This window comes from Nannobrachium achirus (assembly GCF_963921795.1).
Source record: "Nannobrachium achirus genome assembly, chromosome: 6".
In the NCBI taxonomy this organism is placed as follows: Eukaryota; Metazoa; Chordata; class Actinopteri; order Myctophiformes; family Myctophidae; genus Nannobrachium; species Nannobrachium achirus.
Window position 1 is genome coordinate 50,918,435 of NC_137815.1, and position 12,630 is coordinate 50,931,064.

General features: G+C 44.7%; 1 protein-coding gene across 1 annotated transcript in view; it reads left to right on the plus strand.

Moving 5' to 3' along the window:
* mdfi (MyoD family inhibitor) overlaps positions 1-11,793 on the plus strand; it is a gene marked incomplete at both ends in the record, with an annotated part of 69,594 nt that extends 57,801 nt beyond the window's left edge. The window contains 2 exons of the mRNA XM_080728274.1: positions 10,534-10,965; positions 11,540-11,793. Coding sequence (XP_080584400.1) covers positions 10,534-10,965; positions 11,540-11,793 — 686 coding nt within the window. The remainder of the gene's footprint in view (positions 1-10,533; positions 10,966-11,539) is intronic.
* Between the last annotated feature and the right edge of the window lie 837 nt (positions 11,794-12,630).

The window sequence follows — 12,630 nt, forward strand, 5'->3', positions numbered from 1 at the left end:
CGTTGCGAGGCGTTGTGAGCATGTATATCGGCTATTTTCACAATTTCTGCCTCTAATATTTGGCCAATGTTTAATGTCTAATTGCCATTTTAGAGGTGTTAAAAAGTCCTTAAATTGTCACTTTAGAAATGTGCAAGTACCCTCTATAGACTCAAACTGTATGTTGGTTTGTTTACTGTTGAGTGAGAAAACAATGTTGCACATTAAGTAAATCATTTGGGGACCCCTCTGGGAGTCCCAAACCACAGGTTGAGAACCACTGCGGTAATGCATACAGGACGTCATGTGACATAAATAACAGCTAATTGATAATAGATAGATAATTGATCTTACAAGCTAACAACATGTCACGCTGTGATACGTTGTTGTTGATCTGTTCTTTTTGTCACGTGACACTTTCGCACAAGTCTTGAGGTCATTGACACGCTGGTGTAAGAGCCTCATTGTTGCACTGTACGATTGCTACAGGCCTGGAAATGGGATGAAATACTTTGGAAAAGTTACAGAAAAGATTTGGAAAATGTGTTAAAAATGAGTGTGAACCCAGCTGTGCCTTAATGGAGTAGTTCACCCTCAAAATTACTTTTTTTCTATTGATTACTCACGCCATGGATACTTGAGTTTACTGTCGGTGTGCTCCCAAGCAATCTGACATCGCCCCCCCCCAAACCCCAAGCCTAAATATATATGACACAGATATGACATGGACATGATAATAAACATGCTCCACCCACAGGCAGATACTAAAGGTACTCGGATATAAAAAGAACATGACACAAGTGTATGTGAGCCTACATTGAATGACATTTTATTATATTAGACCATAATGCTGCAGGAGCAGCCTAGCAGGGACGTGCAGAGAATGTTTGAGGGGCAGGGGCTGACATTTCTAAAAGGGCCTTTTGGTGAAAATATCGAAAATAGCCGCGTTGTGAGCTTGGAGGTCGGCTATTTTCAATAGCAATGCTTTCACCATATTAAAAACTGCATTCATGGTCTGGAGAGGGCACTTTTTTTACAGACCGATAAAAGGGCAGGGGCTCAAGCCCCCTTTGATGTGTAGCCTATATGTGCACGTGACTGGAGCCTAGGTTCAGTCTCTTGCTTAAGGACACTGAAGCCTAACACATCGTGTTGCCTCTGCAACACACACACTTATTTTTGGTGCCTTTTTTATTTATATATTTTGCTTTTAATATTTTTAATTTACAGGATGTATCAGTGTGACCTTTTAGTGTACTTATTTAAAGTTGTGGGTTGTTACAGTTCTGCTGCTGCTGTCGTTGTTAGTCTAGAGAAGTCTGGCTAAATAAGACTGACTCACTGTCAACAAGCACAGAGAAGAGACTGACTGTGTGTGTGGGACGCAGAGGAAACATGACTTTTTAGAAGCAATGAAGGTGTGTGTGGGTGTGTGTGTGTCATGTGGGTGTGTGTGTGGGTGCGTGCTTGCTTGCGCGTGTACTTGTATTACTATACTTGTGAGGCCCAAAAGTCAGACTCGGCGGCATTCGAGTTATGTCCACAGTAAATCATTCATATCTTCCCCAAAAGATATGAATGCTCAATGCTCTGAAACAGCATTGATTGTGAGATTAGATCAACTACCATTTTGTGCACTGTGTAATGTTGTGTCCCCCCTGTATGTATTTCTATTATGTCTTTTGTCATTGATGTTTTATGTGTGGCTGCAGCAGGGGTGAAAGCCCAAGCAAAATTTCCCTTGTGGACAATAAAGTTTACCTTACCTTACAAAAGAAAGTCGGACATGTACTATTAGTCTGGTTGCGCTCTCAGGGCAACCACACTAATGACATGATAAAATCATCCCCTCCCCTTTTTACCATTCAACAACACTGTGGGTGTGGCTAACTTCAGCTGGCCACCCACCTGACAACCAGGCATACTTAATGAACAGGTGGGTGTGGCCACATAAAAAACATAATTTTAACACTTTCTGTAATTTTATTTTTATTTTTATTATTATTTTTTAAAGAGCTTCCTCCAATAATACTTGATGATTATGTTGTACCGGGGGAAAAAAATACGGCACAATGCCCTTAAAAAATCTTTTTTGAGCTATGCTTACAATCAGGAAAATATTCAGGTTGTTTAGGGTTAGGTTTAGGCATTTAGAGGTTAGGTTTAGGGGTTGGAGTTAAGCCTGACTTATAATCACGTTGCAGCTAGCGGGATGCATAGTGTGCTTGAATATCATCTATTTTCGGCTTTCGGGTCAGTGATAAAAGATTGCAAGAAATGGTAAAAATGGCAACTCATAAAACCTAGAATGTTGCTGTCCTCCATGCGTGCGTGCATGAGAGAGAGAGAGAGAGAGAGAGAGAGAGAGAGAGAGGGAGAGAGAGAGAGAGAGAGAGAGAGGGAGGGAGAGAGAGTGTGTGGGGGCAGTGTAAAGAGACAGAGAACAACAAGGGAACTAAAGATAGACAGTAGTGTGTTGTGTCTCTTCTTCTGTGGTGAGTCATTCCACCGTGGGACGTCTGCAGAGAGGAGGAGGATTTGCAGCTCCTTCAGGGAAGGAGGAGGCGCAGCTCCTCTCTGATCTCGGACATGAGGTGACGCTTGAGTGCTTCTCAAACCCTTTTTCATGTCAAGGACCCCCCAAATTGATATGTATTTCAGCCTGGTAAACCATCCCGGTCGCGTTGAATTCACTTATCGTGTGTCTTCTGCAGACCGCAAGCGCCAAGCTTGCGCTGGGTGTTTTGGGCGTTCCGCAGAAACGCCCCCAAAAAAGTGGAAGGGCCAATCAGCGTCTGCCGCTCAGAGGCCCTGCGACTGACAGATGGATGTGTTCTGCACTCGGTCTGTCAGCCGACGGTGACTCACTCCCCGCGGTGACTCACACATAAATACCTGTGTGCACGTGAACACACACTCCTGCAGACAAAACAGACTAGAGGTTGCAGGGCCAACACTAGCGCGCACTAGTTTTGAGCACCATCATATCGTCGTTGTTGAGTGGAAACCTTGTATGTCCAAAACCGTTCGTTTTTATCATTTAAAAAAAAAAATGAACTAAACTAGTGAAAACAGCCGATCTACAAGCACACAACGCCTCGCGGTGCGAGGCGTTGTGTGCTTGTAGATCCGCTGTTTTCACTACTTTTGTGCGACGGCCTTGTCTGATGAAGCAGGGCTTTACTTCGCGAAAAAGAATTACACATTTGAAACTTGGAGATACGAGGTTTCTGCCCAACAGTGACGATATATCAACACGTTTTACAATTTAGAAGCCATTTTTAGAATCGGTCTCTGGTCTTAAAAAGGGTTAAGTAAAAGTGCACGCTGTATCTGTCGTGCTCTCTCTCTCTCTCTCTCTCGTTGCGGTTTGCTGGTCCCATCATGTTAGCTACCAATCATGTCATTTAGCTCTTTATTTGTTGTTATTTTAAAGTGCTGAGTCACTGTGCTGTATGAGTCACACCCAACACATCCTCCTGGTCCAAGTATGCAGCCAGCACTCGCTCGCTCTCTCTGCTTCTCATGCCACATCTTTCATCCTTAGACTTTCTCGCTTAAACAGACAAAGAAGACCTTGTAGTGTATGTATGTATGTATGTATGTATGTATGTATGTATGTATGTATGTATGTATGTATGTATGTACGTACTGTATGTACTGTATGTATGTATATGTATGTATGTATGTTTTAGGGCATTAACGACATGTGATTTTTGCAAGTCCACTCGACTCAGTAAAAAGTTGAGTTGAAGTCGACTTTATCGTTTGATGACGTCGTCACATTGACAGGGGACGGGGACGGGGGGGACTCCATCGAGTAGCCTAAAGCGATCCGTTCTCCCTAAATAAGGCTTTTGTTTTGATGTTAATATTATAGATTCCACTGTAACCAACATCATTGAATAAGGAGAGAATCATTCTGACCTTGACAATAAGCAATCCTGTGTGAATGCTGTACACACGCACACACAAAAATAATGATAGAAAAAATTATTCTTTTGTTTAATTTCGACTTTTCGACTTTCCCTGGTGGGAGTCAACTTGAGTAATGGAGTCGACATTTTGGTTAATGCCCTAGTATGTACCGGTATGTATGTATCTATGTATGTATGTATGTATGTATGAGTGTATGTACTGTATGGTAGTTTGTGTGCTTGCTCCTGCGTGTGCATGTGCGTGTGCCTGTGTGAGAGTGTGTGAGAGTGTGTGTGCGTGTGAGTAAGCAGTCATTGTTGTCTACCCTCAAGCTCAGTATGGAGACAGCCGTGACTCTGTGTCTGGTTGTCTCTCTACCATATCTGCATGCTGCATGCACTGCACGCACTGCACGCACCACGCACACGCACGCACACACACACACACACACACACACACACACACACACACACACACACACACACACACACACACACACACACACACACACACATATATAGTATCTGCATGCATGCTTTACTACAGAACGCACCGTAAATTAACGCTATACTTGATCCTACTACAGCCTCACACAGCAGTATCAAAAGTATCAGATTCACAAGCTTGAAGCGCGTTTTGAGCTTGCAGATTTACTACTTTTGAATGTGTAACAGAAAGTAACAGTTTTGGACTTATCCAGCCGACTAGAGACGATATGTTTTACTGCGTTGCGTGCACTGAACACACCACACATGATAACCAATGCCGGTAGATACCAGCGTCTGGAAATGCCTCCGATATACATGCACAAAATGCTGGAAACCGGTTATCGGCAGAACAATGTGAGTCCCATGCGTCGGTCCAATATCCCGTTAATTGATCAGGTGATGATATCTTATGACGAAGCCATCACGCTACACAGGCAAAAAACAACATCATGTGAGGTGCGAGTGGAGAGTTTAGTCAGAACTAAGCAAAATGTCAGCGATTTGGCCAGTGTTCCGTGCTGGAAAATCCCACCAGTCACAGGGTGTATGCAAAAGGATTTAGGCTGGAGTTTCGGGTGGCACTGGCGTTGCCAATTTACATTTCTTCTGTATGTATTCGTTCATGCTTTACGAAGGGTTTAGCATACGGTCACACATGTGCGTCAGAAGCGCTGCAGCCAACGCATGTGTGCGAAGACGCCAAACACAGCAATTTCCCACGTCGTCTGGCGGGTTGTGGGCTGGTGCCCGTTTTCCATTGTGTGTACGTATAGTTCGTTTGACGTGTGTTGGGAGTGGTTGGAAGCAGAAAGAAAACACTAAGCAAAATGGCTGCCAAGTGGGGGTCAACCACAGCACTTCCTTCCTATTGGTTGACACGCCGGTCGAAGTTCACCTGTTGAGAACTCTATTTCAGATGAGGGTCAGCGGCCAAATATCATGTTGGTCGTTGGCACAAAACAGTTAGAGAACTACTGGTTTACATACATAGACATAAAAAGGTAGACGCCTCCTCCGGCTCTGGAGTGTCTGTATCGCGGGCGCCATTTTTGAGAGAAGGAAAGCTTCCGCGTGAGTCACAGAAGGGGATAGGTAAGTGAATCAGAGGCCGGTGTGAACCCAGAGTGTGTTTGTAGATAAGCACCGAGAGCACTGAGATACATGGGTGTGCCCTCTGGTCGTCTGTTTATTCGAATGCACCCTAAATTCTGACAAGCGATTAGCTAACCTGCCGACACTGGTGAATGTTAACCGCTATGCTTAAACCTAACCCAAACCCATAGCCATGATCCCCATTTCCGCCTTCTCTTTTTTTACAGGTCGCTCCAATGCAACTGCAACGGTGAATGAGGTATATAGGTTTATATATCTATGGTTTATAAGGCGTTTGTAGAATCAGCCTCAGGTATCAATGGTTTAGCCTAGGTATAGGAAACGGTAGTGGTATTGGAGCATCTTCACAAAGCATCGTGCACTCATTTGAAAAACACATGTTGGCCACACACACACACACGCGCACACGTGCGCGCGCACACACACACACACACACACACACACACACACACACACACACACACACACACACACACACACACACACACACACACACACACACACACACACACACACACACTATGTACTGTACTAGACCAGAGGTTCTCAAACTTTTACATTTCAAGGTCTTCCCTTAACCCTGGCAGTGTACACATGGAACCATTTGGTTCCATTTGTACACTGTCAGAGTTAAATACTTCAATGGGTAAATTTAGACCCCTCTAAAGGAACCCACAGAGTCCCTGGAATCCACTTTGAGAACCACTGTACTAGACATTCACTCCATGAGATGGGAAAAGCACTTCAAATTCTCTCTTTGTCTTTCTCGTTGTCCTTGACCCGTCCGTTGGCAGAGTTGTTGGCAGGGAACTGTGGGTATTGTGGCGACAGAACGACGGAAAGGAGTGAATATTTGAAGAACTACTGTCACTTATATCCCCTGCAACCACACTCACTGCCTGCTCCCGACTCCACAAGAACAACAAGTTGAAATGTGCAAACGGTTAGAGAGAAAAGGACGGAGAGATGGAGAGAGAGGCAGAACGACTGGGAAGACAAAGGAAGCGAGGGAGACATAACATTATTAACATTCAGGCCTAGAATTATTGAATGCATTAACCAGTGAAAAATAACAGATATACAAGCTCGCAGCGCAGCACTCTGTAGATCTGCTATTTTTGAAAAAGTCGTGTAAATTTGTGCAAATCTTTAAATATGTATTTTCAAAGAAAACGTTTGTAACTCAAATTTTGCTTCTGTGTGGTCCCTGGAACTATAATATTTTGAGATGCGGGCCCGTGGCCAAATACATATCATTTTGGGGGTCCTTCACATGAAAAGGTTTGAGAACCACTGATATAGTAGTCTCTCAAGAACAGACTAACTGAGCTCCATTTAAGTGAAAAGGACCTTTTCTTTGACGATGACTAGCCAGATTGCTGACACAGATACAGACACAGAAACATAGGGTTTTTCAAAAAACCTTAGAAGGATTCAAAAGACACTTATAGAATCGTGTATATAATTTTCACGATTTTTCAAAAAAATAGATCTACAAGCTCACTTATAGAATCGTGTATATAATTTTCACGATAAAAAAAAAAAATAGATCTACAAGCTCGCAGCGCGGCACTCGGTGCCTCGCTGTGACCTTGTATATCTGCTATTTTTCAATAGTTAAAGCATAAAATAATAATACACAATAATGTGTACCCGTTCTAAATGGGTTAACTCGTGAGTGTATAACAAATGGAACCGTAAGGGTCCATTTGGTTACATTAGTTACACTTCTCAGCGTAAAACCCGGAACTCTGAATTTCACTGTGCAGGTATTGACTTTTGACATTCTTCAGAAAGAGAAAGTATGTTTCTCACTGGCCGAGCAACACACTCGCGCACACACACACACGTACACGCCGTACATTTACTACACACACTCATCGCACATACACACACGCACCACTGGCCGCGTCGCCTGCCAAACATCTGGAGCGAGGTTTGTGAAAATGCTGAATGAAAGAATCCTTAATAACACTGGATTGGTTGTGTGACCGCGGCCGCGGGCCAATCAAAACAGGCCTCCGGCTGCGAGGGTTATCTGTCTCCGAGCGGATTGTACGAAAGAACAGGCGCTTTTATTGCCATGTCATCATCACGGGGACCACACCGTGTTTGTGTTTGTGCCTCAGAGTGTGTGTCCACAGAGTTAACGCTGCACTAACTCTTCTCATCTACCCCGGATTTGAACCCTGTTTCCTGCGCAAGTGCTTTTTTTTTTAATAGAGCATGCCTGCTTGCTCAGGGGATAAGATCCTGTGTCGAGGTGAGACATGACCTTTGATACAATCTAAATGTCTCAATAGAAGAGCAGGGAGACAAGATACAAACACCCCAATTGTATAAGTTATATTGTATTAACATACTCTACCATACAGATTGTATAAGTTATATTGTATTAACATACTCTACCATACAGATTGTATAAGTTATATTGTAATAACATACTCTACCATACAGATTGTATACGTTATATTGTATTAACATACTCTACCATACAGATTGTATACGTTATATTGTATTAACATACTCTACCATACAGATTGTATAAGTTATATTGTATTAACATACTCTACCATACAGATTGTATAAGTTATATTGTATTAACATACTCTACGATACAGATTGTATAAATTATATTGTATTAACATACTCTACCATACAGATTGTATAAGTTATATTGTATTAACATACTCTACCATACAGATTGTATAAGTTACATTGCCTTAACATACTCTACCGTACAGATTGTATCAATTATACTGTATAAGTTAGGATATATTGTATTAACATTAAGTCAGTTTGAAGTTACTGGTAGTTTTTTGGACGATTTATGTCCCCACCAGCAGTAATACAAACGTGCGCGTGCCGGGTGTGCGTTAGGGTTATAGAGTTTCCTGGTGGATATCCTGTGGGTGTGTCCTAGCCTATTAATGCCATATTAAGCCAGCAGGACACGCCCCTCTCCATGTGCACGTCGTTCAGGTTGTGCACACAGCATGTGTAAGAACCTGGAGAGAGGATGATATTAAATATTGTCATAATATATAAAACCCAGGCGTCCATTTTATGCTCTTCTCTGCAGGGCGTGTGTGTGTTTGCCTTGGCAGCAGAGGTGTGCGTGTGTGTGTGTGTGTGTGTGTGTCCGCGTGTGAGCGGGATAATTAGTACTTTTGGTGGTATTTGGACGTAAAATTTACCATGTGGCTCATTGTACCCAGCCAAGATCAATCTATGTAGAGTGTACGGTGTGTGTGTGTGTGTGTGTGTGTGTGTGTGTGTGTGTGTGTGTGTGTGTGTGTGTGTGTGTGTGTGTGTGCGTGCGCGCGCGCTTGCATACATATGCTTCAGTATGTGTGTGTGTGCATGTGTGTGTGTGTGTGTGTGTGTGTGTGTGTGTGTGTGTGTGTGTGTGTGTGTGTGTGTGTGTGTGTGTGTGTGTGTGTGTGTGTGTGTGTGTGTGTGTGTGTGTACCACTGTTACTGTAGATGTAGGTTATGTAAAAAATGTCTCCTGAATAGGTTTACTGAGACAGAGACATACTGTAACCGCCTCTTCATTTTTCTTGTTTCAATCTCTCTCTCTCTCTCTCTCTCTCTCTCTCTCTCTCTCTCATATGTAATGATATATTTTATATTTATTTGTTTTATTTATAATAATCTATACTTTATACGATGGGCTATAAATGTGGCTAAAGAGTCTAGACAATAAAGAAGGGGAGGGGCCAGCCCTCATGGGCCTTACCCATGAGCCTTTGACTCAGTTTCCCAGAACCTCCCTCTGTTGCGCTGGATCAGCATATGTGTACACACACACGCGCACACACACACACACACACACACACACACACACACACACACACACACACACACACACACACACACACACACACACACACACACACACACACACACAGAGAGAGGGGCCTCTTTTGTGCCTCGAAGCTGCAACCCAGCTCCAAGGGTGGTCTGCACACTGTATGCCAACATGTCCTGTGACTACGTTGTTGCACAAGCCTTGTTCTGTTGATGCCTTCTATGTACTGCACTTTGTTGTGCTATCTACCTGTTTCTGCGGGAATTTACCGTATGATTATGTGTGAGACACATCCGGTGAACAGCTGACATACAAGCTTGCGTCGCTGATGCGGACCGCTGTGAGCTTGTAGATCACACTCGGCTCGGCTGCGGCACCGGAAACTGCCGCCCACGTTCTGTGCAATGCACAATGGGACGTTGGAAACTTGTGGATATGCTGTGAATAAAGCTTGATTTGACTTTTAGTGGCGTCGGTTCAGCAAAAGCTAAGGTATGGCAACATGACTGGTGTCTTGGTGTCTTTGCAAGACACCAGTCATGTTGCCGTACCTTAGCAACAGGCATGATGCATTCAGAACGGGTACACATTATTGTGTATCATTATTTTATGCTTTAACTATTGAAAAATAGCAGATATACAAGCTCACAGCACGGCACCGAGTGCCGTGCTGCAAGCTTGTAGATCTGCTATTTTTGAAAAATCGTGAAAATTAGAATTTTGACCCGTGTCTTTTGAATCCTTCTAAGATTTTTTGAAAAACCTGTAAGCAATCTGGCCTGCCATCGTCAAAGAAAAGGTCCTTTTCACTCAACTGGAGCTCAGTTAGTCTGTTCTTGAGAGACTACTATGTCAGTGGTTCTCAAACCTTTTCATGTGGTCCCAAAATGATATTTATTTGGCCACGGACCCCCATCTCAAAATATTAGTTCCAGGGACCACCCAGAAGCAAAGTTTGAGTTACAAACATTCGCTTTGAAAATACATATATTCAAAGATTTGCACAAATTTTCACGACTTTTTCAAAAATAGCAGATCTACAAGCTCGCAGCGCGCTGTGAGCTTGTATATCTGCTATTTTTCACTGGTTAAAGCATTCTAGGCCTAAATGGGTTAAGAAGTAAAGTTTATTTGTTTCCCTGTAGCCAAGGTACTGTACGGCAGCTGTCATACCCTGCCATACCAAACTGACGCCTCTGATTTGTCTCCTCCCCCTCAGGTCAGCCGGTGGCGCGCTCCACGCCCCTCCACCCTGCGCAGCCGTGCCGGACGCAGCCCGGCAGCACGCCGCGCAACGGCCCCGCCCCCAAGCACCACCACCAGCACCCACCCGGCCACACGCACTGTCCGCACCACCACCACACGCACGTGCTCCAGCACTCCAACAGCGCCGGGGGCGGGGTCCGGAACGGGGGTCCCCACCACAGCCACCGCCACCCCAAGCTGGGCTCCCTGCCGCGGGGGGGCTCCTCCACCTCGTCCTCGTCCTCCTCGGCGGGCCCCGGGGGAGGTGGCGGAGGAGGCGGGGCCTCACGGCACCCCAGCAAGAAGCTGCAGTCCAACCCCTCCATCACCTCCCAGAGCAGCAAGAGGAGCAAGGGCAGCTCCTCCAAGAGCAACAGCTCCCAGATCCCCAACCCGGCACAGGATGGTGAGACATAATGCACTGTGTGTGTTACACCAGGGGTCTTCAATGTTTTCAGGCCAAGGACCCCTTAGTTGAGAGAGAGATGAAGCAGGGACCCCCACAACCTTTTCATAGATTCCATATAGTTTCGTCGTTTGACAGCACAATCATCAGTGTGTTTTGGAATCATGTCAATTTGTGTTTTCAGATATTTAACCACTTAAACCGTCAATACTTAAAAAACTTGACCTTTCACTCTGTACTTAGTCTGCTCTTTTTCCCCTCTACACCAAAGATCTTTGCCAAAAATAGCCGATCTACACGTTCACAACGCCTCACGCTGCGATGCGTTGTGAGCTTGTAGATCGTCTATTTTTGGCAAAAGTTCCCAGAATATGGACACTAGGGTTCAAGTGGTTAATATTAAAAAGAAGAAAAAAGTTTCTATTATTCAAATATTTGGAGGACCTCCTGTAGTAACTCTGAGGACCCCCTAGGGGTCCCGGACCCCCTGTTGAAGACCCTTGCGTTAGAATAGTTAGATAAAAGACGATGAGTGAATGAATCCATTCCTAAGCTGTCTCTGTCTCTCATCCAGACTGCTGCGTCCACTGCATCCTGGCCTGTCTGTTCTGTGAGTTCCTGGCGCTGTGCAACATCGTGCTGGACTGCGCCACGTGCGGCTCGTGCGCCGGCGACGACTCGTGCTTCTGCTGCTGCTGCGCGTCGGAGGAGTGCGGAGACTGCGACCTGCCCTGCGACATGGACTGCGGCATCATCGACGCCTGCTGCGAGTCCGCAGACTGTCTGGAGATCTGCATGGAGTGCTGCGGACTCTGCTTCTCCTCCTGAAAGGGCCTCCGTAGGTGCTCTTACTGCAGTGCACACACACGCACGCACGCACGCACACACACACGCACACACACACACACACACACACACACACACACACGCACGCACGCACACACACGCGCACACACACACACACACACACACACACACACACACGCACGCACGCACACACACGCGCACACACACACACACACACACACACACACACGCGCACACACACACACACACACACACACACACACACGCACGCACGCACGCACACACGCACGCACGCGCACACACACGCACACACACACACACAGACACACGCACACACACACACACACACACACAAATCCAACTAGGGATGGGACGATAATCGTTATAATCGTTTAGTGTGATAAAATAAAACACTCACAATAATGTTATTGTGGAGATTTTACTTTATTGTGAAATTGTCCTCCATCAACACTACACTAGGATGAATTTGCATTTTCTTAAGCTAATTTCCCACTACACAAATCGAATCGCAGAGAATAGCAGATCTACAAGATTAAAACGCGTTGTGTTGCAACACGTTGTGATTCAAGTGGTTAACAACAGTGGCATTTTACGTTTTCAGCATGTTTTGTTTATCGTGATTATATCGTTAATAGCAATCATTTTTGCCACAATAATGGTGGTGTGTAATTTTCATATTGTCCCATGCTTACCTCCAACACACACACAAAATATGTATTTGTGTCCACATACAGTAAACAGAAGTACAAGAATGCCTTGTACAAAGGGACATAGACACTGCAGCCAGTACAGTCAGACAATAGGAAAACAGCCAGTTACAAACATTGTTACAATATA